Source organism: Cololabis saira, chromosome 16, assembly GCF_033807715.1.
Source record: "Cololabis saira isolate AMF1-May2022 chromosome 16, fColSai1.1, whole genome shotgun sequence".
In the NCBI taxonomy this organism is placed as follows: Eukaryota; Metazoa; Chordata; class Actinopteri; order Beloniformes; family Belonidae; genus Cololabis; species Cololabis saira.
The window spans coordinates 25627912-25653807 of record NC_084602.1 but is presented as its reverse complement, the minus strand read 5'-3'; the positions used below and the strand labels follow the sequence as shown (position 1 = coordinate 25653807).

General features: G+C 44.4%; 1 protein-coding gene across 1 annotated transcript in view; it reads left to right on the top strand.

The window, feature by feature from the left end:
* crim1 (cysteine rich transmembrane BMP regulator 1 (chordin-like)) overlaps positions 1 to 24422 on the top strand; it is a 40026-nt gene extending 15604 nt beyond the window's left edge. Inside the window, exons 4-15 of the mRNA XM_061743540.1 lie at positions 3176 to 3418; positions 6547 to 6726; positions 8253 to 8456; positions 10513 to 10641; positions 10923 to 11076; positions 14223 to 14344; positions 17584 to 17802; positions 18918 to 19133; positions 20044 to 20265; positions 20913 to 21035; positions 21719 to 21897; positions 22291 to 24422. Coding sequence (XP_061599524.1) covers positions 3176 to 3418; positions 6547 to 6726; positions 8253 to 8456; positions 10513 to 10641; positions 10923 to 11076; positions 14223 to 14344; positions 17584 to 17802; positions 18918 to 19133; positions 20044 to 20265; positions 20913 to 21035; positions 21719 to 21897; positions 22291 to 22485 — 2186 coding nt within the window. The 3' untranslated portion in view covers positions 22486 to 24422. The remainder of the gene's footprint in view (positions 1 to 3175; positions 3419 to 6546; positions 6727 to 8252; positions 8457 to 10512; positions 10642 to 10922; positions 11077 to 14222; positions 14345 to 17583; positions 17803 to 18917; positions 19134 to 20043; positions 20266 to 20912; positions 21036 to 21718; positions 21898 to 22290) is intronic.
* The last annotated feature ends 1474 nt before the right edge of the window (positions 24423 to 25896 follow it).

The window sequence follows — 25896 nt, the reverse complement described above, 5'->3', positions numbered from 1 at the left end:
CCTGCAAGGACCGGACCCTTACCACAGTTGGATACAATTCTATTCATTTGAATGACAATGGTGTGTCTGCCAGCTGCTTTTCCCAGCGCTCTCTAACCCCAGCCATTATCACAACTGAAAGAGTAATCAGCCTTCGCCGAGGCACAGACAATACAGAGAAAGTGTTTTTCTGTGGGGTAACCTTGTGCAAGATTGTCCCAGCGCATTTTCTGTGGCTTTACAAGCTTTAGGTTTTCATATGCAAAACTGGTCTTGAGCTGAGCAGCAGCTAACTGTGTTAGAGTTTATTGGAAGTAAAACGTTAGCCAATCAGCCCTGAAACCAACTGAGGTTTATTTAACTCCACCATAGAAAATTAGGACGCCCCCCTCCCAAAGAAAAAACGTTAAATGGGTGAAGCCTCCCTTAATTCTGGGGTTTCCCCCTTTCATTTTCTATGACTGCATTCAGCTACGAGGTTTATCAATGAGAGCTTTGTGGCAGTCTTTACTGTTCCCAGGTTGCTTGAGTAAACAGGACAGTACAGATATCTTACACTGCCGCTGTATTTATCCAGAGCCGTCCAGAGCCAGCAAAATTCAACATTTCCCCTCTCCTCATTTTCATTTTGTCAGTTATTTTACCTCCACCCTCCAAAGTGCAGCAGTCAAAGCCCCTCTATGTTCAGTCTAGGTCAGGCAGACATCAAACAGCTACTTAACCTTAAGCCAGCAGAGCATCAGGTTGGAGGAGAGAATCTGCGTTTAAAAACTGGAATTAATGGAGGATCAGAGCACAATTGTGATCGGGGTATGAGCAATCTACATCTTGGAGCTACTCAAGGATTTCAGATGGATCCATTCACCAGAGTTTAGCTGTCAGGCTGGACACACAACCTCTGGGAAACCTCTGGATTGATGCTGTGGAGGCAGTCCAGCAACAGTCTGGGAAGCCCATCAGCATCATCAACTCCTGGAAACTTCACAATACCAAAACCCCAAGCACTGTTATGTAACCCAAGCCTGTTTCATTCCCTCAGAAACCATGTATGCAAAGATTGTCAAGCAGTTTCATAACCAAACCATGCTCCGTAAAACACAGTCATTTGTTGACACAATTTTTCCCGTAAATGTGATCAATTTATGCAAACACTTACCAGATAACACCCACTTCTGGAAATGTTTCCTGCTGCACAGATTATACACCAGCGCGAATAAAAAGAACTAGACAAATCATCTGTGGTATCACCCATAAAGTTCATGAAGAGTGGCTTTGCCATATTAGCAGGAGCTGGACTCTGATCAACTCCAGTTGATTCAAAAATGAACAAGCCTGGCCGCTGGTGGAGACACACCCACCAAACCTCAGAAAGCACAAGCTAACTATTTTAGCATAGCTTAATTCACACTAACCTAGGATACTAATTAATGTTACCTCAAATGTATCCCTTCATTCTCATTTGATATGTTACTGTGGAGACAACATCTGAAACAAGGACTGTCAGAGCTCTGATAAGGCACGGACCATTGCTAGCCACTGGCCATCAGTCCGTGGAAGAGTCCGGGGGTAGAGATGGCTCAACCAGATCAGCTGCACCAGAGTTAGTGGCCAATGAGTCAATGGTCATAAAGTCAGCCATCCTCTATTCTTGGCTACAAACTTTCAGACAGAACAAAGGTAGCGGCTGCTGGCTGCTTAGGTAAGCTTTGGCTGATGGAAATAGACTTGGAGCCAACTGACTTTTGGAAGCAGCCTCCAGTGGTCGTTGGATAAACTGCGGTTTTCCCTTACGACTTGTTTATTTATTTAGATCTCCATTAGCCATCATTCAAATTATGAATGGATAGTGAACCGATATAAAAGTTTTAAAAGCCATGTATACACCTTAGTCGAACCGAACTAAAGCTCTTTAGGTCGAGCTTTTAGTGCCAGATAATGTGTCCTAATCCGAGTTATTCCGGCATGTATACGCAACCCACGCTTAGCCGAGCTAATGACTGCCCCGGGACTCCCCCTTCTGGAAGTGACGACACCGCAAAAGCCAGAATATCAACACAGTAGGAGAAGAAGAAGACAAACAACAAAGGAGTACCGTAAGCCAACGCAAAAGTGCATGTGGTGCCACCTAGCATCGCGGTCTCGAACGCACCTCACTCAATGACCAATGGTCTTCTCGCGCATGTATACTTGGATTTCTCAGAAACTCCTTAGCTAGATTGTTGCCAATGGCTTGATTTGCATGTAACCGCACTGAGTGGAGAACTTAGTGATTGATTACAGGAGTGGACGTCAATTTGGTTTTCACACAAACCCTGCTCGGCCTGGCTTCTGTACAAAACAGACATTGAAAACTTGTGTAAACACATCTCTTTGGTTGGACTTATCCATCCTTTGTAAAGAAACTACTGTTCTCCTAATCTGTAAAGAGGGTGCTCTACTTTTATTTTCCTGAAAAAGGTCCAAAATACACCCCTGAGCCCCATGCCCGTATTAGATGTACCCCCACACCTCATTTTCCTCTAACAAGGGGTATCAGAGCTATTATGTCGGCTTTGCAGATGAATAGACAAACGCGTCCTGGCATGCTGAGTAAAGGGGAGTCTGTAAACTGCTAAGAAGAAAGGCTCTGTTGAAAGTTTGCTGCTATTAATGACTGGTTTTAGAGCATGAAGGAGTGTTTGGATTGTGGGCCAACGGAGCTGGGCTGAGTGGGATCAGAGTCGCGTCGGCAGGATGTGCGGTGAGCCTTGTCGCGTCAGGAGAGAGCAGCACTCTCACTTGACTGACACAATGCTGTAAAACTGTCACAAACTGAAGTGGGGATCTGATGACCGTGTGCAGAGTTTGTGTTGGTGGGCAACTGTGTGAACTCAGCTTTTGGACCGTAACACGAGGAGCTTCGCTCTAAAGTGGCTCAACTGACGCTGTGAACAGGCAGCCGTCTCACACACATCCACTCACACAGAGTACAGCAACCCCCCCCTCCCCCTGCAGGAGAACAGTGTTTGCACTGTCAGAGCCCAGAGCAGTTGAAGGTGGTGTTACCCAAAGGAAGAGAGAAAAATTAAATAAAAGCCCACTCTGTAAATGTTCCTTTCATGGTTTATGTTTGCATAACGTTGTATACTGCAACCCCCCCCCCCCTGCATGTTTGCACTAATTTCTCTCTCTGTGTGTTGTTTTGGTTTTTCTGCAGAGGAGCTGAGGTGTGCTGGGGTTAAATGTCCCGCTCTGCAGGTGCCCTCCTGCCCCGAGGGTTCAGTTATGACCAAGAGTTACACACCCCCTGCCGGCTGCTGCCCCTCCATATCACCCCAGTGTACCTGCGACCTTCGTGTTTGCCACAAGCCACAGTGTCCAAGTGGACAGCACCCCATCTTGCTTGGTCAGGCCAGCGGTCTGCCAGGAGACTGCTGCGATGTCTTCGAGTGCCAGAAAGGTGATTGTCCTCGTCTTCACACTGCTCACGATGGATAATCTCCCCCTACGAGTAGCTGTTGCACAGCTGATGTGTGATACATTGTTCAACTGGAGGTCATTATTTTCCTGAACAAATGCCTGCAGGACAAGCGAAAGTTGCGGATTACATAATTACCATTTGTTTTTTTTTAGGCTGAGTCAGTGCCTTGCAGGGCTAAGAATCCTGGTTCAAAGACATTTTTTTTCAGACTTGCAACCACAAATTTTTGTGGTTAAAAAAGAGACGTTATAAAAGAGGGTCTTTCAAAAAAGCATCTGTCCTCGGAAGAGGCAGAGTGCCATTTTTCTCGTGTTGTAGAGTAAAGGCAGAGGGGAAAGATGCAAGAGGGCAGATGCTGAAAGGAGAGGCAGGAGAGCAGGGAGGGGACCTGCCGTATTGGCCTGTTTACTCTGCACACCCAACAAATATTCGTTGTTTTACCAACAGAACAAATTCCCATTCTGGCCCCTGCAGATGTATAAACGAGTGCCATGTCGTGGAATTAATGGACTTAACAAACCCAGTGACCAGAAAAGTGCTTAGGCTACGAATTTGCTCAACAGAAGTGCAGTGTCAAAGGGTTCCTGTCTGGTCACACATCCAGAAGGGAAAAGGTTCAACAGTTCATTGATGGGAATGCTTTTTATGTGCTCCAGTCTGCCAGTGGGGAGGGTAATTGAGTCCGGCAGGCCGGCGGGGGCTGAATGGTAGCAGTGGAGGCCATGGGATCAGTGTTTTGATAACAAGTGTCTGCTGCTCTTTGGACCTAGGGTTTGATGGCTTTTGTGCCGCTTCTACTGTCCGTTAAGCCCGCATGACTGCGTGTTGCGTTAGAAAGCTGCACAAACGGGGACATGGACAAGGACATGCACTGGGCCCCACTGTCAACTTCTCCAGTCTTCCAGCAGTCTCCACAACATCAGTGCCATGTAAAGTCTAATTAACTATCGTCCTCCAACGTTGTATTGTCTCTCACTTGTTTCCATTGCAACTTAGCTCAAGTCAAGGTCAGTGTGTGGATAAACTCCACCTGTGTATTTTGGATCTACTATCTACTTCACTGTTGGTGTCAGAGCAGCTGTATCTGCGCCGTGGCCCAGATCTGCCCACTCAATCCTGACCTGATGTCATCTGACATCCCAATCATCCCGTATGATCCCGTTTATCAACGCTTTGGCCGGCACACCTTCTGAATACGTCCCCTGTTATCAGCGTTGAATTCAGAGTTTGCTGCAGTGCTGCACATGCTGAGATTAACGTCGGGGTTGGGCAGCGGAGGCTGAGATCACCACATTAATCATTCTCAGAGGGGGCTCAGTGCGTTGTAAACACGCAGCCAACAACTGGCATGTTCTCAGATGTTCGCTGCTTGAGCTGGTGTCATGAGCCGAAGTCGTATTTTAAACTGGTGTTGATGAGTCCCGTCATCTGTCAACACTGGGAGAGGTTTCCCACTCTAGTTCTGCTTATTATGCATGTAAACCACAAGAGCCGCCAGAATGACAGTTTATTATAAATGATTTAGATGAACTTTTGGGAAGTGTGTTTTTTAACAGCTCTTCCATGTCCACATCCAAACCTCACCTCATTTTTAGAGAAGACTGAACATCAAAAAGCATGATTGGAATTTGGACTCTGTGCCGCAAGTTGTTTTAGGGATTACCATTAACAAACACTGCGGAAATCGCATGTGAGCATCCCCTCATGTGACTTCCTATTGCTTCTGTGAGCGTTAAAAAGCCGTTTCCCTCGCCTTTTGATTTCAGCCAGCTAAAGTGCTTATAGCATTTTCTCTGCTTGGTTTTGCTGCACGCAAATGGGACGGCAGGAATCAAGACAGAGAGAGAGAGAGAGAGAGAGAGACAGAAGGGGGGGAGCAAATAAATATGGCAGAAAATGGCGAGGAGGAAAATAAAAGATCAGCAAATACCCGGCTCCACTTTCAACTCGGCCGGCGCACCTGCTTTGTGTTAAGGGTGCAGCGCTGGTTGTCGGGAGGCATGGGGTCATCGGTGCAGACACTTTGAGTCTGCACTCGGAGGCATGGTGTACAGATGCTGCCGTAACCTCTGCTCTCATTTATAGAAACCGTTGCCCCCACGTGTCCCTCCATCTGTGCAGTACATTTTTTTCACCTCACCAGCGTGGCTACTCTCCTATGAGACTTTCTCTCACTTTTCTCACGTAGTCACTCAGCACGTTTACATGCAGAACAACAGAAAGTCGAATTGTTGCTTATTCCAACCAATATGGTTTTTTTGTGTGTTTTTCTTTTCTTTTAATATCGAATATTGAATTTGATATCAAAGTTTTAAAAGCCATGTGTTCACCTTAGTTGGGCTGTAGTTGAACCGAGCTGAAGTTCTTGAGATCGAGCTTTTATTGCCAAATAATGCATCCTAATTGGAGCTACTGACTGCCCCGGGACTCCCCCTTCCTGGAGTGTTTAGCTTGATTTAAATGTTCATGTAACCGCACTGATTGCCACTTCATCACCTGTTTTCCACTTTTACGCATAGATGCTGTATGTAAATACATTCAGACACCTTGTCAGTTGTTCACCATGAACAGTTTTGGTTTTTCAGAAATAGCACAACAATTTCATTTGGGAAAAATCAGCTGAAATAGGTTCTAAAAGCTTGGATGCCAGCGTGCTGATTCAGTCCTCCTGCCACCAGCAGACTGAGCTCAGATTCTGCCAAAGTCTCAGACCCACACTGTTTTCTTTTTGCGCCGCGCCGCAACAGTCCAGAGCCACTTCAAGACTTGATAGATCCTTGTGAAATTCCTCCCCACAAACCCAGTTTCATTGTCTGATAAATGCCAGGTCCGCCCCGCAGGGCCAACTTCGCCCATCTGAATCCACCTCAGCTCCACTTGAACTTTTATTTCTATGTTTTCATTTGTATTAGGATATAAACAGATTATGCTTTTTATTGGTTGCATATAACCGTGCAAGCTTCTTTTCTGGAGCTTCAGATTTGTTTCTTCTAATATGGTCCTAATGAGACAATACTTGTGATAATTGTCGGAGCATTGCACACATTGTTAAAACATAACCAGTTCAGTTTAAGGCTGACTATATTTCTCTCTCTCTCTCTCCTCAGTCTCTCCCAAGTGTGTCCACAACGGAAAGGAGTTCTCGGAGGGAGAGGTGTACCGCATGGACCCCTGCTGGCTGTGTCAGTGCCGCGGAGGAATCTCCTTCTGCTCCAAAGCGGAGTGTGCTGAGCTGGACTGTGAAAACTTCTACATTCCTGAGGGCGAGTGCTGCCCCGTCTGCAGAGGTGTGCGCACTTACTTGGTGTTTTTCTTCAAATGTGACAACTCAACACATCATCAAATTACTTTACCAAAATGGTGCCAAAAATCAATATGTGTTCCTGTCCTTGGTGACCCCGACCCCCCGATGATCCCACATTAATGGCTCCCTTCTACAACCAGCTTCCATAGTTGTTAACATACGTGGCAGCCAGAGATTCATTTCCACGTGGCCTTTTTAAGATCTGGATCTGACTTAATGGGGAGGCTCTTTCAAAAACACATGTGCTCAAAGGCAGGTAGGGAGCTCTGATATGTGTATTTGGCATTGTTAACAGAAAAAAGGGGGCCGGCGGCACATGTGGCAGCCACATTACAGTTTATCAGCAGCCTGTGGACGGAGATGGTAGCCAGCTTTGACCTCCGTCTGCGTGGCCACAGTTAAATGGCTGCTTGAGAGTCGGAGGAGAACAAAGAGCAGGAAAGCTGGGCTGTCGTGTTGGAGGTACAGCTTGTAGTGTGCAGTCCCTTTGATGGTGTGGACACTGGCTTATGAGAGATGCATTTTTCAAGAATCAAGATGCATGACTTAATCTGGATGAAGAGATGATTTAATCGATCCATTCTGAATATGCAGATGACTTGTAGCAAGGGAAGGGTATGCAAGTATCCCAGCCTAATTTAAGTCACCATAATGGGATAAACCTTTTGAAAAGTGTGTGCATTACACCACACTTTGAGTACACTTTGAGCAAGAAAGGTAAAAACCTGTTGAGGTTAAGTTCAACCACATGGATGGAAGCTCAAGTTTCAGGCACTACGATACACACCAACCTTCGTCACAACATTTTATAAGCTGTGTCGTACATATGGATGCACAGGAATGTGTATTGTTTCACTGTGGCACAGGAAATAAGCTGAATCTGAGTAATAACATCCTCCAAAAACAGTTAAATCTGGGCAGGACTCCACCAGGAACTTCAGGCTGGCAGAACGGCCTCCAGACCGGCTTTTAAGCTTCATCCGATTTTATAGCGATTGCTTTCCGGCTTCTCACCAAATCACTGGGTCACATCTGGAACTTACAGTAGATGAGTTCAAACGTTTCCTAAATACATGAGTGGACACCGTCGGGAACAGAAAGGATGAAAATGATCAGCCTTTCTGTGTTTCCAATTATGTGATTTCTCTCAGGTCGAGACGCAAGATCGCCCCGATTTTAAATCCATACGTATGTTGTCACAAAGCCAGGGACCTCTCCCAACTTCTGAATGTAGTTACGACATCTGAACTCAACAGGGATTTGTCGTTAGCTCTTGGTCAAAGTTTCCATTTCTTGCTAGTTCCCTCGTGTAGTATCCCTCTCAAAGCGCTGCTGTCGCTCTGTCTCATGTTATCCAGTCCCAGTAGAGGGTGCGGTATAAAACACACTGCATTGTATCTTTCATTTAACGTTACCTAACAGAACTATACATGCCGGGTCAAAGATTCTCCTCTTCCCAGGCTTCCTTGACTGCAATGCTCACCTCCCTCTTTTATTACCCCCTTTTAGATGTGGAGCTGCAGTCGATGGACAGCACCAAGGCCAGCTGCTGGGTGAATAATAAACTGCGAGCCCACGAGGAGCAGTGGAAAGAGGACGACTGCACCTTCTGCCAGTGCGTGGATGGAGAACCTCACTGCACAGCCATGGCCTGCAAGCAGAGCTGCCAGAACCCCGTGAAGATCCCTGGAGAGTGCTGTCCCTTCTGTGAAGGTACATAGGAGGCCTTCAGACCAAGTCATGTGTGCCTTCTAGGGCTGGGAGATTTTGGACAAAAATAAAATCCCGATTTTTTTTTCCTGAAAACCCGATTTTAGATTTCGATTTCGATTTTTTTGGTAAAACTACAAAAGACAATGTAATACATTTTTTCAAATATTTTATCTTTATTTTGAAAGAAAAATAAACAAATTTCCCTATTAGGAATGAAGTGCAACTGAAAGATACTGTAAATCGGCAGCATGCGAGAGGGAAATCGATTTTCCGATTTTCCTTTTTTTAACATTGTCTTGATTAATAAATCCGATTTAGATTTAAAATCGATTAATCGCACAGCCCTAGTGCCTTGTATATTCATTAAGGCTGTAGTGCAGAAAAAAACGATCTCCAGCTACACATTAACCAACGAAGCACGCGTAGAAGCCCATGTGGCTCTGCAGTTTTGCAGAATCCGCGTTGGCGTGGGCCCATTCAAGGGGAGGCCCCAGAGCATTCTTTGAGCTGCAGGGTTCTTTGTGCTGCTTTATTACCCCCACCCACTCAAATGAGACCCACCTGTGTGTGCGAGGCCAGGGCATGCTTTTAAAGCAGGAGGTGGCATAATTGAAGTGGATCTTTTTGTTTTTTGGGTCATTAGCTGCAGCTCGGTGAACTGCTCCTCCCACAGAAACGTGCCGAGAGCCGTTCGGGGGAGGATGGTGCCCGTGGTGTGCATGCCTCTGTGTGTTTGTGTGTGTATATACTGTTTTGTCCTCATTTTTGTGGACTCAAAATAATCCTGGAGTCTGGAGCACTTTAGCCCAGGAGGCGCATTGCTCCTCTTCGCTGTTAGACCCGTAGCTTTAGCATGAGCCAGACACATTCAACTTATTAACGGGAGACAGTCCTGCTCAAGAAGGCAGTGGAAGATAATCTCTCACACAGAGACGCCCACCTCAGTGTAATCGCTCGACATTTATCTTTAATTACTGTTTAGATCAGTGTAAATTGGTACCTATTAGAGCTGGCACAAAAAGCATGGATGAAACATCACACCTGGAGAGCTTTAAGCACACACTCTTTATAACTAAGTATTATAATGTGCACTGAAAAGTATCCGTGCAAATTATAGAAACCAAAAATTAGTATTTTGACAAACTTAGATGGGTAAGCATGGTGGTTTGGCCTTGCTGACTTGTTTTTCACTACCTGTAATTTACTGCTGACAAATTTATAATTGAAGTCAAACTGTATTCTTTTTTAGTGTTTTAGTTTATTAACTTGTGGCTGATGGAGGAGGACTAGACACAACTGAAATCCTCACAACTTGCTGTTTTCCGATTGTCAAGCAGTTTGGCTTGTTGCATAGCAGGCATGTGTTTATGATACAAAAGATAATTGTTGTTCATAATATTTCCTTTTTGGGTTTTTTTTTACCACTCCCTTATTCTGCCCATTTTCTGAATTAAATGTGGGGCCATTCAGATCCATTCACCTTGTAAACACTCTCTATTATGAAATAGGTGGGTATCCATCCTATTCACATCTATTTCTACCAGTACTAAATGTACCGGACTAATTGCAACCGGGCAGGGCAGGGACCTCCTACTACCCATCAGCCATTTCTGTTTCGTTTTGTTTCTCTGATCACGTCTATATCCATCGAGTGCCATCCAAAATCACTTACCTCAGGATCTGCTGGGGCTGGAAATCCAGATGAACCAGACTCATTCTTTGTGATAAAGAGGAAAATAATTGGGATGGCTGTCCAGGCAAGGGTGCCGTGGCTCAGTGGGCCGTCAGTTATCCTATTACTGAAAGATCTGTGGATCATTTCTTAGTTTTACCTTTCTTGTTGAAGTTGAGCCCTGCAGATGTGCTTGTTGGGATATGATGGTAAAAATGAAAGCACTAACAATGGAATAGTATTGCTTAGAGATGAAAATGCAATGTAAAGTACTTTATAAACCTGAAGTTAAAATGGTGCTACTTAAGTGCAAGACCACTTACCAGTTTTCCTCTTAAGAGTTTCCCTCATGCCAGTTCTTTCCGTCATCTCTTTGTTCTCCAGAGCCTTCTTATGAAACGGTTAGCCCCATGCTGTGCCCACCCCTGGAAAACTGTTCCCTCTCCGCGAATGACTGCCCCTTCGGCTTCTATCAGGACAAAAGTGGATGCCTCCTCTGCCAGTGCCTCAACAGTAAGTTCTCTCTCCTCACTTTGTGTTTCATGGTCTGATTTTCAGGGGCAGCGAAAGCTGACGCACGTAGGTTTGCTCTGTGCTCGTGCTGGTGTCACAAGGAATTTGGCAGCCGTTTGGTTTTGACTAGACGTGCTGATATTTATCACAACTTACCTGCGTCTTTACAAACTGCCACAGGAATGTTCCTGCCATCAGCCTTATGGCAGATTGTATCTTTGCTCTTTGTCGGGTTTCTATGCCTGTGATGGGATGACCTCTCTCTCTCTCCACTCTTTCAGATGACTCCTGCCCTGACCTGGGAAAATACTGTTCCCTGCATTGCCCCATGGGATACGAGAAGGATGATTTTGGCTGTGAGGTGTGTGAGTGCAGTACTCCGACAATCAAGTGCCGACCTCTGACCTGCACAAAGACCTGCCCTTACGGATATGTGTACGTACGCCCTCTGACACTCAGCTTCCTCATCTCTCCAGTCCAGCTGGGCTCATTTCTTATTCCTGCTTCCAGCTGCTTTGAAAGGCATCTGCATCCGTCAGAAATGTGTCATGTCGGTTTCCTTTTGCGTAGGCATGAAAGACTACATGGGTTATAATCTTTTAAAATATTATTTAAGTGAAAATTGTTTGTTAATGAGGTATTATTCAATTACTCTGCTGTGGAAAGAAACACAACAGAAAACTTAAATTTTGATTTCCGCCTATGAAGTTTTTCTGAAAAGAAGGCTGGAACAGCCTCAGATTTCATCTGGGAAACCTAAAATACCATTATTTCAGTTCTCCAATATCTGAGGAACATATTAGATTGATTTAGGCAGTCTGAGTAGTCAACAAGTAGTCAAAAGGTCCCATAATACCAAACAAGGACCATACGCTTCTCTCGTATTTCCGCTATAGGGGTCCATATATTAAATGCATGATAACCACCAATAAGCTACCAGTCTGCAAGGGCTATCATGCCAAACTGTCAACTAGGGAATAGGGATGTGTAGCAACTCAAAAAAAACATATTAGAAATTGCCCACCTGTTTGATTGCAATTGGTCAATTTTGGGCTCTTGGCTCATGGCCTAAGGAAGTTGCAGCTAAGGTGAAAATTATAAGCCCCCATCAGATCTATCCTTTGATCTGATGAGACTAAACCTGAGCTCTGTAAGTGCAGGGAGGCTGCTTTTGTTTTTAACGAAGGAAGTCAGAGGTCATTAACCCAAAAATCATAGTTCCCACAGTGAAACACGGTGGTGGGAGTGTGATGCTAGGGAGCAGGATCCTGTTCTGGTACATAAAAAACAAAATAATGAGTTGGGGTTACAGAAATATGCTGGCGGTCTGGGTTTAAGTGGCTGCCGGGTCTTCCAACAAGACCCAATAAGTCAAGACAAACGTCTAAATCCATCCATAACTTTAGGAAAGGCACCAAAGTCAAGAGCTGGGAGCTGCCCTGTATCTCAGACGTATTGAGAATCTGTCGAGGAAGCTCAAGTCTGATGCCACGGCATGGAAAACATACTTATATGGATGAGTTAGTATGATCTCTCAAGCATGAAGAATGGACTAGGATCTCTCAAGAGACATGTTCCAACTTAGTTAGGAACTACCATAAGAGATTATTGTCACTTTTAAGTCACAAAGGCCACGCTATTAATTGTCAGATGATTCATTTTTGCTTTAAAATGTTCTTTATCTCAATTTATCTGCGCAGGCCTTGTGTGTACAGTAAATTGCCACGGTCGTATAATAGGTTTAGTAGTTATTGAACGTTATCAGGTGCAACTGAACCCGTACTTACAGTAGTTGCAAGTATTACAGTAGTTGTTTGGCGTCCGACATCAAAGATCCAACCCAGTATGTGGGTCATTTCCAGGTTTATTCCACGTGTGAGTGAATTTCTTTCTGTTTGTGCGAGAGTGTGTCGCTGTGAGGTCTTCACAAGCCTCTCAGCTCCCCAGAAACTACTCTCCTCTTCGTATCAGGGTACTTGGTCCCCCAGAACCCGCCCTCTTTCCATAAATCATCATCCCTTCTCGAAATAACAATCAGAAGCGCATCAGGACAAAAGCGGCCTTCATGAAAGGTATCTGAACCCGTGCGCTTCAGAGCCGCAGCTAAAGATGAGCCCGATATGTCTGCAGAGGAGAGGACACAGGATGTGGAGGATCCCGGGGAGGGGGGCGATAAAGTAGGAGCAGGAAGTCCTAGTTTTATCCCTCATAAGCAGCTGTTTTGGTCTCGCCTCAGAAGTCTGAAATCCTCTGAGAGCTCGTCTGCCTCACAGCGCAAATCTGTCTCCTCAAACGGGACTGCTGCAAATACTGAAAAGTACATTTCCGAAGCAAGAAGGATGTAAAAGCAATCATGCATCTGTTGGTGTGGAGAAAAAGTGTATTTTCAGGGCAGTCATTGCATGTGAAGTGCTGTTTTTTTTACTCTGTTATCAGAATCTTGACTTTAACCGCTCAAGTCATGAATGGCATTCTTCTGGCCATCACTGGAAATAGTGCAGAGTTAGCAGTCCCTGGCTAAGGCCCCCCAATGTCTTCCCAAAGCCCCTGTATCCCTGTGGAGCTAACGCTGCTGCTTGGAATTCCAGCCTCCACCTTTGAACAAAGCCCCGCTCTGAGGTCACTGGTCTGTGTCTCTGTATTTGTGCAGCGGTCAGCCGCCTCTCGGTGCTGCATCTGGAGCTGCTGCTGCTGCCTTCCCAGCAGAGGTGGGGGTCTTCTCCCAGCCCTAAAGTTTCTGTCACCTTCATGGGACGTAACACAGTCTGGTTAATTTTGTCAGATGGATATTAATGGAGTAATTATTCAGGCTTAATGAAGCCTCGGTACAAAATGGGAGTCATCATTTACCTGGAGAGACAGGCTGAGTGAGAATAAATGAGACAGTGAGGGACCAGGAGGAGTGCAGACGCGCCTCATCCTTTCATCTGGGTTTTGCCCATTTATCAACCCGCAGCTCATGCATGCTTTATGAGGCAGATAATTGGGTCCAAAGCTCTGTCTCTCCCCCCCTGCACGTCATAATGCCCCTCTTTCCTCATGTAAATGTACCCCTTTACTGGGGCACTCTTATGTTTCTTTCCTAATCAGTTCAGCCAAATGTGTTACCATCAAAGGTGCATGTTTCCCACTGTCCTTTTCCTTAAATATCAACAAACCCAGTAGTCAACATTAGCTCTTATCAGACAATGCTCTCTTGTGCTTTTATATGGCTGCCCGAGGCTTTTGAAGCATTAACAGTGACAGCGGGGGGAATTGAAAGCATCTGAATTGACTTTAGATTGCTTCTTTCAGAGTCTTTAAGGTTGGCATGGTGTGCAAACCACAGGCATGTCACATGTTAGCCTTTTATTTGCCGTTCCTCAAAGGCAGCTAATATACAGAGGATAAAGCGGGTCCAGATGTTGATAATACTCGACTTGAGCATCTGGATTTTGCTGCGTCACAACACTGGGGTGATGCAGAGATCTTGGAGAAATCCTCAATTTGAAGCAATATTAAACTTTGATTTGATCTGCTTCCTGCAGAACTAAGCTTTCATTCATGTGTGCTTTCTCGTGTGCTCGTTTGTCACCCTGCAGGAGGAACAAGCATGGATGCGAGATGTGCCGCTGCGTGAAGTGTCCACCCTTCACCTGTGACAAACACTGCACCAATGGCTATCAGCAGAACAGGAAGGGCTGCTCCATCTGCATGTGTAAAGGTAATAGAGTCCTACTGGGAGCAATGGTTCAGTGTCCGGTGACCAGAAAGTTGCAAAAGAGTCATTGTAATGATCTAAATCAAAGCAGTTGTCGTACTGTTAGTTACTTAGGTCCTTAGCATCCCATAATGTTTTTAGGTTGCACATTTAGCTAGACTTTACTGTTTAAATGTGCATGTCTTTCAGGCTTTCAGGGCGGTCTTGCTGCCTTTGTTAATTAAGGGTAGAGGTACAGGATTGGTACCATCTGCATGTTTTTGTCCCCAAAAAATCTAGTTTTTATTGTTTCTACAACTAAAACTACAAGTGACCTTGAAGAAGCGTTGCTATGGACAGTTGGGTGGCTTCATGGTTAGCATAGTCTTTCTCCACAAGGTTTACATGTTCTCGCTGTGTTCGCATGGATTTTCTTCAGGTCCTCTGGTTTCCTCCCAGAAACATGCTTTTTATTTTAGGCTAATTGGTGATTCTAAACCAGGGGTCGGCAACCCACGGCTCTAGAGCCGCATGTGGCTCTTTAACGCTGCCCTGGTGGCTCCTGGAGCTTTTTCAGAACTGTTTGTCCTTTTTTTCTTCTTTTTTTTTTTAATTTTTTTACCTTTTTTTCCCTTTTTTCTCTTTTTTTCTTCTTTTTTTCCTTTTTTCTTTATCTTCTTTTCTTTCTTTCTCGAAATTTTGACTTTTTTCTCGACATTTCGACTTTTTTCTCGTCATTTCGACTTTTTTCTCAACATTTCGGCTTTTTTCTCGAAATTTTGACTTTTTTCTTGACATTTCGACTTTTTTCTCAAGATTGTACTTCAACATTAATCTCGACATTTCAACTTTTTTCTCCAAATTTCGACTATTTCCTTGACATTTCGACTTCTTTCTCAAAATTTTGACTTTTTTCTCGAAATTTCGACTTTTTTCTCAACATTTCGACTTTTTTCTCGACATTTCACCTTTCGCCATTTGCCTTCATTCTAAGGCTTATACAAGACTTTTCATTTTCATTCATTTGCGGCTCCAGACATTTGTTTTTTGTGTTTTTGGTCCAATATGGCTCTTTCAACATTTTGGGTTGCCGACCCCTGTTCTAAACGAACCAAAGGGGTGTGTTGATTTTCGTCCACTTACACGTGGCACCGGGATGGACCAGTGACATGTCCTCTGCCTTCCGGCTCAGAGGAAGCAGGGATACGCTCCAGCAGATCCCTGCATCCCTGAATAGGACATAATAGTTATAGACAATGGATGGATACAAGAGATGAACACAATCCAGAACTGGATAGCAATCCTTACATAAAGTCTTTGGTTGGGGGGGGGGGGGGTTCGTCTGGAAGGACAGCAAACCTAAAACTTATGCCATATCAATGTGCAGAACACATGAGCAAACCCCATGAAAGGGAAAAAGCCTCCCAGCATTTCTTTTTAACCACTCTCAGATCAGAAGTTTTTATTGTCATCAGACGAACACTCATGGATGAGGCCTGATTATAATTTGAGTTTTTCATACCTCCCTCACCACTAAGTCAACACTTACACGACCCATAAATGGTAAATCCAATCACGCTATAGAGATTCCTCGTCTCTATATGCCATGTGGAGTTAAATCTTGATGATTAACAGCAGTTCTGGACCCTCGTACTGAAGTAGGGGGTAAAGTAAGTGACTCTTTGCTGCTCTGGCGTGAGCCTTCTTATGTACAGTATGCTTGTTTTGGTCCCCGTTGGTGTTTATCTTTATACAGGGGAAGCGTGTGCAGCTCTAATTAGATTCCCCCAGCCCCCTCAGTTCAAAGCTGGTATTCAGGAACCGTATTTACTCTCTGCTACATTTCATGGGTTGAGTTTATGTTGCCAGTTTAGCTGTATTTTATAAATATTTCAGCTTCACACAGTTTTCTTTTAGCTGTGAGAGTGGCAGGGCCCCTCCTGTCCACACACTGACCACTGACCACCACGCTTTACCTGATTTTGAAACTCTTGAATTGGTGTCTCTGTATGTGCCCAAATTGTTATTTTCCAATTTTTATTTTTATTTTTTTTTAGGTATTATTTGTTTTGTTTTTGTGTTTTCATGTACTTGTTTTTCAAGATGCAAAAATAAGTGAAAAACCATCAGAAAAAGTGCCTCATCCGTGCGGTTCACCGCGTTCAACTTTGTCAAAGACGCTTTCAAGCTTCAAAAGCTGAGTAGTGACAGTTGGACTCTTTTTTTGTTCTTTTTCTGCCTCCAAATAAAGTCTCCGGGAGCGCTGGACTTTATTTTTAGGAAGATTCCTCAGTGGGCAGGCAAGACCTAATGACCCAGAAGTATGGAAGTGACAGGCATGACGAAAGCTGGTCAAATTCTCTGAATTCCCTCCTTTCACAAAGGATACACTGGCCAAACTTTATGATGCCGTTGCTCCGAATTCCTTACAGCTGCAGCCGCATTCCCAGTAGGGTCGCAACTAATGACTATTCTGTTAATCCATTAGTCAAATATTTGGATTATGAACCGCATAATATTATTTAGCTCTCAGCTTTGAAATTCTGCATTAGGTTGTTTAAAAAATGTGCTAATTAAAAATGAAAAAAAAAACAAGAAAGATGGACATTTCATTCAAAGAGACATCTTTTAATGAACTTTTCTGCCTGCCGGTCGCAGCCACATTGTTTCCCTGGCGCTGAAGTCTATTGCACATGTGCAACTGTCTACAGAAAGAGGAGGGGACGGAGGAAGATCAGAATCAGAATCAGAATCAGAAAAGGGTTTATTGCCAAGTTTGTTAAATACGCACAAGGAATTTGTTGGGGTGATTGGTGCAATACAATACAAATATCCTTAATGGCCCACTCTGTTGAAAAACACGTGTGGTGAAAATAGCGGCTGACCGCTATTGAGCATATGCAAATCACAGAGACAACAAAGAAGAAAATGCCTCTATCTGCTGAATTATTTTTCGACTAATCGTTACACCCTTAATTCCCAGCAGTGCAAAAGCTCCCTGAGGCAGTCATACTCTTTGGGATATGTATGCAGATAAATGATGAGGAAGTTAAATGTTAGAGAAAAGTCTATTAGAAACTGATGTGTGTATGTGATTTTAATGGCTTATCCTTAAGCCATTCAATTGAAAATGATGAGTCAGGCACCGGCTTGGTCGCTGCCCTTATTTCCTATCAAACTACTTTTAAATAAAGACACAATGTAATTGCAGGTTCTTTGCCACAGCGGATAAATGACTAAACGTTCCATGTTTGTGTTTGTAGAAAGTGACCGTGTCCCCAGCCCCACTGTCCCTGCCCCGATGCCCAGCTACTGCCTCACCTCTAACGGCCACCGGTACGAGGAGGGCGACAGCTGGCACGACGGCTGTCGGGACTGCTTCTGCCACTCCGGGCGGGAAATGTGCGTGCTCATCTCCTGTCCCGTGCCCAGCTGCTCGCATCCTGTCGTCAAACCTGACCAGTGCTGTCCCACCTGTGAGGGTGCGTGTCCGCATCTATCCGCAAATACGGGGGGAACTTCGGGTTGTTGGAGTTTGGATTTTAGTTCAGAGTTTCAGTCTGCTCACATTAATCTGCACTCACCAAATTGGTTTAGTTTAGTTTAGTTTATTTATTTAGCAATATAAGACAAATATGAACAAAAAATGAAAAACAATGAAATAATATGCAAGGAAAGGAAGAAGCCTAGTGGCTTATATAGAATCCTTTCCATATATAAATAAAAAACAAAACAAAGCTACACAAGGGGGAGTAAAAATAACAAAAAAACACAAAAGAAAATGTAACTCAGATCAAAATAATAAACATTACAAAGATGAAACAATAAGAAAGTTCTTTAAATGTTTTTTGAATATTGGCAAGGATGGTGATGATTTAAGAGATTTATTGAGTGAATTCCACAAGTGGGGGCCTCTGTAAGTGATGAAAGATTGATGTTTCCATGTTCTACAAAACGGTAAATTAAAATCATCTTTGTGCCTTGTGGCATAAGAATGAATATCGGAATTAACACAAAAGAAATGATGAAAAGAAGAAGGAAGATCTTGTATATAACATTTGTATCTGTGCCGTTAAGATGACCCATGTGTGAAAAAGACAACCTTATTTCTGTAAATGCTGTATCCATGAAGGCATATGTAACTTCCAGTCTGTGAAGGCACCGTACACCTCAAGAGTGCACTTATGTCAGAAATGCCAAACAATGCCAAACCACCATGCTAAAAAAGCCCGCCTGCAGTCATGCTCCTGTCCCGACTAGTTTAAAACAATTTGCCTGCATTAGTTTCATGACAAGTATATTGTATTCCCAAGTCAAAACAAGTCAAAAACATGATGACAAGCTTGTACGAACAACGGAAGCATCCAATCAAACCTGAGAGGTTAAAGCATGCAAACATTGCTGCAGAACTTCAGCTTGTTGCCCCCTCGAACATATGAACACACAGCCTCCATCTGCTCATATTTATGAAGGAGTGAATCAGCTGCCTGTTCAAATATTCAGGAGTGAACGAGTGTCGGCAGCTCTCAGCAGCTATGCACTCTTGCAAACACTGACGTTGAGCCACGTGTCTTCTTCCTCGTCCTTTCTGCTGCAGATGAGTCGGGCAGCGGGCAGCCCGAGGGGATGGACATGGTGGTGTGTCGGGCACCTGGAGGGGAGTTTTACGTGGAGGGGGACACTTGGAACCTGGACGAGTGCACGCGCTGCACCTGCAGGAAGGGACGCGTCCTGTGCGACACTGAGGTGTGTCCCCCGGCGCTCTGCCAGACACCGACCAGGAACAAGGACAACTGCTGCCACGTGTGCCCAGGTAATTGAAGGGAACGTTGATCTGTTGGGCTGTTTTATGTCTGGGACAGAAGCTCATAAAGGAACCGGCCGAGACTGGATGGGTTTAAACAGAGATCCTCCAGGAGAGCGGCGGCACATGTGGACCCGCTTTCATCCAGCGGGCCTCACGAGAGGCTCATCAAGTCACAGATTGCTGAAAAAGGAATTGTGCTGAATGTTTGCCATTTCCCCAGTTAGGAGAATACACTTTGACAAATGTACATGTAAGCAAACTCCAAACCAGATGCACACATAATGTATTTACAACAGAACCCTAAACACTTTAGTATCTCTTACGTATTTATAAACATATAAACAACATACCCCAAGCACTCCCAAGCATGAGGTCTTCAAATCAGCAATGCTTGACTGCTCCTGAGAGCTGCTCCTTGGGAATGCCGGCCCGCCTTATCGCTGCATCTCCCCTCACAAAAGCAGACTGTCAAAGGCCAGGCTTTGATAAATGTATGGGTCTGGTCACCAGGAATGTGGGAATAACACACATCTCACTGACAGGCTCTGTGATGTATGTGTACAGTAGAAAAGTGCAGTGGGTACATACTGACGCAGCCCAACCCCCGTCACAGAAAGGCCATAGATCTCCGACCCGTGGGGGTGCGATGAAAAAGAGGGAGATAAGGTCTGAGACCGAGCTGACAGCTGACATATGGAGTCACTTGTCTTTGTTTGTGCTACTGTAAAGCGTCTTATCTTGTAAGCAGACCTTAAAGCCTGGTAACTCTTGTGGATTGAGAGATACAGCAGGGTTCGATGCAGGGGTCATTTAAAAGCAGTTCTCTCAGGCTGTTTTCCATCAATTGTTTGCTCGTCATTTCTTTCGCCCATCGTTTTTGTTGCTAATCCGATTTCCCCCTGATTTCCACCTGTAGAGGAGACGCTGAGCCCCTTGCTGCCCGTCAACAACAGCCAGAAGGCGTACTGCATCACCGGCGAAGGAGACGTGCTGCTGGCCGGCGACTCCTGGAAGGCCAACGCCTGCACCAGCTGCACCTGCAACAACGGCACCATTCAGTGTTTCTCCCAGCGCTGCCCACCTGCCAACTGCAGGGTACCGGTTCTGCGCAAGGGCCAGTGCTGCCCGCACTGTCTCGGTGAGTTCCGGGGTCGCGTGTGGCAGAAAAGGATAAAACCGCCTTCTGACGTCTTCTAACTTTTTACTATTGTTGGGGAATGTTGTTGATTTTACGAAGCGGCATGTCTGAAACAAAAAACAGGAAATATCAACGCATGCGCCGGTGAATGGAATATGTGCGCGCATGCTTGTTTTTGTGAGATCTCGCCACTCTGGCGCTGCATAAGCAAACATGATCACAAGCTAAACATTCTTTGTGACACATTCACGGCCCACTCAGAGCAAAAACATTCCCCGAGCATCCGCACGCGTGTTTCCTGCTCCATGGATCGGCCTGCAACGCTCACCTGCAGAGGCACAACAGGGCAAAGTTCCATGTCGGCCTTTCCTGTAGAGGAAAACATCAACATAGGCATCCATTGTTCCCGCTGATATATAGCTGTTTCACCTCGCCCTTTTTTATTGAATTTGCCCAGTGGAAAACAGAGCTTTTCACATAACGCTTTCACTAAGTGGTCCAGGGGGAACGCTAAGAGGATAGATCCTTGAAACGCAGCTTATCAGCCGAGACGCCGGCGAGGGCAAACACTTAGTCATTGTTACAAATACTTTTCCTTGGACGTTTTTGCATAACACTATGTTGGTATGTCGCTCCCATCTGAACAGACGTCACAACGTCAGCGCCGGTGAGGATGACCACCGGGGCCTCTAAGACGACCGCTGCCGCCACAGAGGGGAGCACGCTGTGGATCACCACGGCAACCACGCCGCCCATCACCGCTCACACAGGTCAGCCGCCCGGTGAAACGCCACTGACTCCATTAGGGCTGGGCGATATGGACCAAAAGTCATATCTCGATATTTTCTAGCTGAATGGCGATACTCGATATATATCGATATTTTTTCTGTGCCTTAATTGGGGTTTCCCCCAAAGCATTATAGCATAGCATCTCTGTTAGCTTCATTTTTTTCTGAGGCAAACCCTTAAAAAAACAGTCAGTTTTAATACAAAGCCTCGTGCCAAATGTCACACAGGTTCCTTTATTAACAGAGGTCTGCACAATATCAAAATGTATAAAACAAATGAAATAAAAATAAACTGCCTGCATATATAGAATAAAAATTCTTCTTGAATAAAATAAAACAAATATCCCTTTCCTGCATAACAATTAAATTAAAATACACTGTGCAATTAATACAATGTAGACAGTAACAGGCAGACTTTTCCACTGAGGTTGACAGTTGTGCAAATAACAAAACTCAAAATCATTAAAATTATTATTATTTTTTTTTTTTAAATCGATATAAACGATATTGTCTCGTACCATATCGCGTTTGAAAATATATCGATATATATTAAAATCTCGATATATCGCCCAGCCCTAGACTCCATCCTCTCAAATCCTTGCCGTCTTTCCCAAACTCTTCCCGCCAAGTCATGTGACGGATGTTTCAAACTTGTGTTGCCCCAGACGAGCCAGGTGCAGGTGAGAACTACCCCAGCCAGACGGAGATGGCCCTGGTTTACCAGTCGGCCGCCTGGATCTTGGCGGGCCTCCTCCTGGCCATCATCATCTTCCTCATTGTGGCGTTGCTCATCAATAAGAAGAAGAAGTGGGTGCAGATGTCGTGCTACAGCGCGCCAAAGAAGGTGAGAGATCATCCGTAAATTACGAAAGAAACTGCTCATGTTGCAGCGAGGGTTTAAAAGGGGGATAAACGACAGAGACACCCTCCAGCTGAATACTCAGTTCAAATAGTTTCCTTAATCTCTCAGTTCCTTTAGCCGTGCTAAAGCTGTCATGCCTTTAAGATGGATGCAGCTTCCTTTTGCTGTGTTCTTTTAGAAGAAGGTCATGTCTCTCATAAAATTTCAACTTTAAAATGAGGCTAATGCCAAAAGAAATAATCTTTCCTTTAAAAAAGAAAAAAAAAACGTGCTTTTATGCTTAAGTTACATAATTTACAAAGCTGCTGTCACGTACCGGCCGTGGACTACATCCTGGTGTCTCAGCGGGCTGTTTTTCTCTCCGTCCCTCCGCAGACGGTGATCCTGAAGAAGCATGTTAACAAGAACTCGGTGGTCTACATGGAACCCTCCAAGGAGAACAAATTTCAGAACATGAGGAGTGACTGTGGCATCATCCACTTCTCTCCGGACATGAGCTCCGGCTGTCCAGATAAGATGACCATCCCCAGGGCCAAGCTGAGCATGGGCAGTGACTGGACGCCACGCTAAAGCACAACAACAACAACACCAACAACAGAACTGTGCAGATCAGAGGCGTCCCGAACCTCTGGATCTCTCGCCGTGACTCACCCGCGAGCCACCAACCCCCCCAACCCTCCCCTTTGTGTGATTGTTAAACCAAGGATGCTCTACTACAGACAAAAAACAAGAGACCACTCTTTTTTTATGGTTGTTATTATTTGTCCATATCCTTCAGCTTTTGGACATTCAGGTGGAGTGACGTGCTGGGAGGTGGACGGACATACAAAGGACACCCCTGGCCGTCCTTTCCGATCGGCCGAGAGGCTCCTCTGTCGAAATCAGACTTTGACTGTAAACACTGTAATATTTCTGCTTCTTATTGCCTCCTTTTTAAACTGGAACTTCGGGGCAATATGAAGACGTGAAACGTGGGGAGGGTTTGTGTTTTAAAGGGGACATCGAAGATGCATGGCCCACAAAGATCAGCCGTGCATCATGGATCTAACCGTTGTGTGGAGGAAGCCCAAAGAAAATGAGGAACAGCGTTCTTCAGGCCAAACATCAGGCTTCTCAAAGACCCCCGGATCCAGTCCCCTGCTAGAATGTGTGGTTTCTTTCTTAGCTTTTGTATATTTCTACAGTATTTGTGATAGATGTTGTGCTGTTCTTGCCACCTCTCCTTTTGTTTTTCTCTATCATGCGCATCTTTGTAGGGTCAGCTTAAAAGTGAAAATGTGAAAGGGCCAGATAAATACCCATCAACCCGAAGAAGTGGGGCGCTGCTCCATTTTTTATTTTTTTTTTTATGAACAGCAGTGGATCAGGAGAAAAGAAGAAAAAAGAAAAAGAAAAAGTGATGCCAGACCCTTCATCTGAATCTATGAGGAATGTCTTGGGTGCCGCGGTTCACTTCATTCACAGCTATGTGCGCAGAGAGCTACCAGCTCAAATGAAACCCTGACTAAAGCCTTAATTTTATAACGTTTGTTATAAAAACCACATCAAAGAAAAAAAAGCAAGCGACCCACCCGTGACCGTGAAAGGCCTGTGATCTTCTTTGTTCATATCCGGCTCATTAATGTGATGCGTTGAGATAAGGGGAGCTTGCTAAAAGTGTGTACGCACATGACAACAACACAGCATTTTTTGAAAGACATAGCACTTTTTCTTTGGAGCCAGTGTAGAAAAGAGAGGGAAAAAAAGCTCCCTACAGGATTCCTGGAGGGATAAAGGCCCTAATCAGGGATTTTATTAGACATATTAAGTACACAGAGATGTGAAACCACTTGAGTGGACACACAGCTGCAGCTCGAGGCTCCGTGCCAGTCTGATCTGATCAGTACAACGCGGAGCGTTGCGAAACAAGCCCCGAGCCTATGGGATAAGCCTTCTCAGACTATTGCCAATATCTCAATACAAAGACTATGATGATGCCAAAATTGGTTCGAAGCCAGTTTATACTGAAGTGTTTTCAATACATTTGAGTCCGGTTAAACGTATGCTTTAAAACGAAGAGGTAACTGTAAACGCTTGCGCAGTTCTTTGTTTTATTTGTTAAAAAAAAAAGATAGTTTAAATTAGTAGGAAGAAAAGAGTACCTTATTTATTTTTACATAGCTTTATTTATTAATACTAAACTATAGTTTGAGTTTTTTGTTGTTTTTCTTTTTTCTTTTTTGGAAAATGAACTTTTAGTAGCCAAAGCTGCTGTACATTGTAGACCATTTAGCATTTCTATCTCCTATATTCTTTACAATCTTATTTATTTCACTGTCGCAAATCTTGTAAATATGTTTTCCTAGATTATAAACTGTAACATTGATACTTATTTTGAAAAATAAATGTGTGAACCAAAGGGGCTCGTATTGGTATGTTGACCTGAAATCCCCGAAGCCCAGTGATGTGAACGTTTGCGGCATCGGTGGTTTTTCTTCACCTGCTTTGGGATTTCTGCTCAAAATGGGAGATTTGTAGATGGGTTTTGTAGAGGCCGGCCGGCTTTCAGACGTCGGGCTGATATGAAATGTAGGTTCTAGCATCATCTAGCAAGCAGATACAAAGACACATTGAAACACAGTTGTTTGAAAGGTTTTTGTTCTCAGGATTATTATGAATCTCTTCTGTCTCAAGTTAGTTACAACATTTAAGCTAAATTTTATTAAAGCAGTACAAAGGAACTTGTGTAATCTTTAGCTGAGTGGGTCCCCCTGTAGGCTGGAGGTCACATTGTTTCTACAACATTGAAAGGTTTGTTTGGACTCCTGTTTGGTCCCACTCTCGTTTTTGTCTTTCATCATACGGGACATTTCTGTTACTCACCTTCATTACAGCTCTGAAAGCTAGTGTCATCTTTGTTGATGTGTGACATAGTGCTCTAAAACAAGTCAGAGCAACTCGAGACAGCGAAATGAATCACATATCGCTTCAAATGAAATTGATGCAGATATTTTAACAAATGAAGTGTGCATGAAGTTTTTGTGAAACGACTTCAAAATTCAGAAATGATCAGATTTCCTAACATTTCCTTGTCAAGGCGCCCCGACACAGTTGTAAAATGGGCCTAAAGCCTGATAGTACCACCACCGTATTTCATAAATGTGATATTTATGCAGTGGCCTAATTGTACGAGATGTTCTCAGGGAAATTATTTACGGTTTTATTTGACTTTCTAGATATTTACAGACCTTGTTCATGCATCACCACTCCTGGAAAGGATATTTGGGACATTTCCTGAATTGTCTCGTTGACTGTGGAAGTCTTCTGCAACCTTTTCCCACTCGACGAGCATCAACAGTATCAGGGTGTGAAGTACACATCTACGACTTTCACGGGAATTAAGGGGTTAAGTATCAGCCAGGTGTTACAAAACAAATATAAACTACACACATACAACTGATCACCAGTGAGAGAAAGCACCTCTAGGAGGATAGAAGCTTTATTTGTGTGTGTGTGTTAACACAATGCCATAAGGAAATACATCAGCAAAGATGTTAGAGAAATAACTGCTGTTGCCAGTTAATCTTAGAAGGGTTAAGAGGCTGCTTCCAAACTATTTGAAGTTCAGTATTTACAGTGGTGAACAGCCAAAACAGTAGCCAATCGTACCAGGTGTGGACATCCCATGAAGCTGACCCCAGGGTCACAAAGTGCAGTGCTCTGAGAACTTGCAAAAAGCTCTGAGAGCTACTTCTCAAGCTTGAGTTATGGTTCTGCGTCAAAACGACGCCGTGCCTACGGCGTATGGTACGCGTCGACGCAGACCACACGCCGTCACTGACGTGCACCTCCCGATAATTGTAACCACGCGTAGAGGCGATGCAGACTACACGCAGACGGAGAGGGCTGTGATTGGTTCACTTGGAAGCAACGCATTTCCGGTTTCCAGTTTGAGGCAGTCGTGAACTTTCAGCGCTCTTTTCTTCTTGTATGTGTGATTTT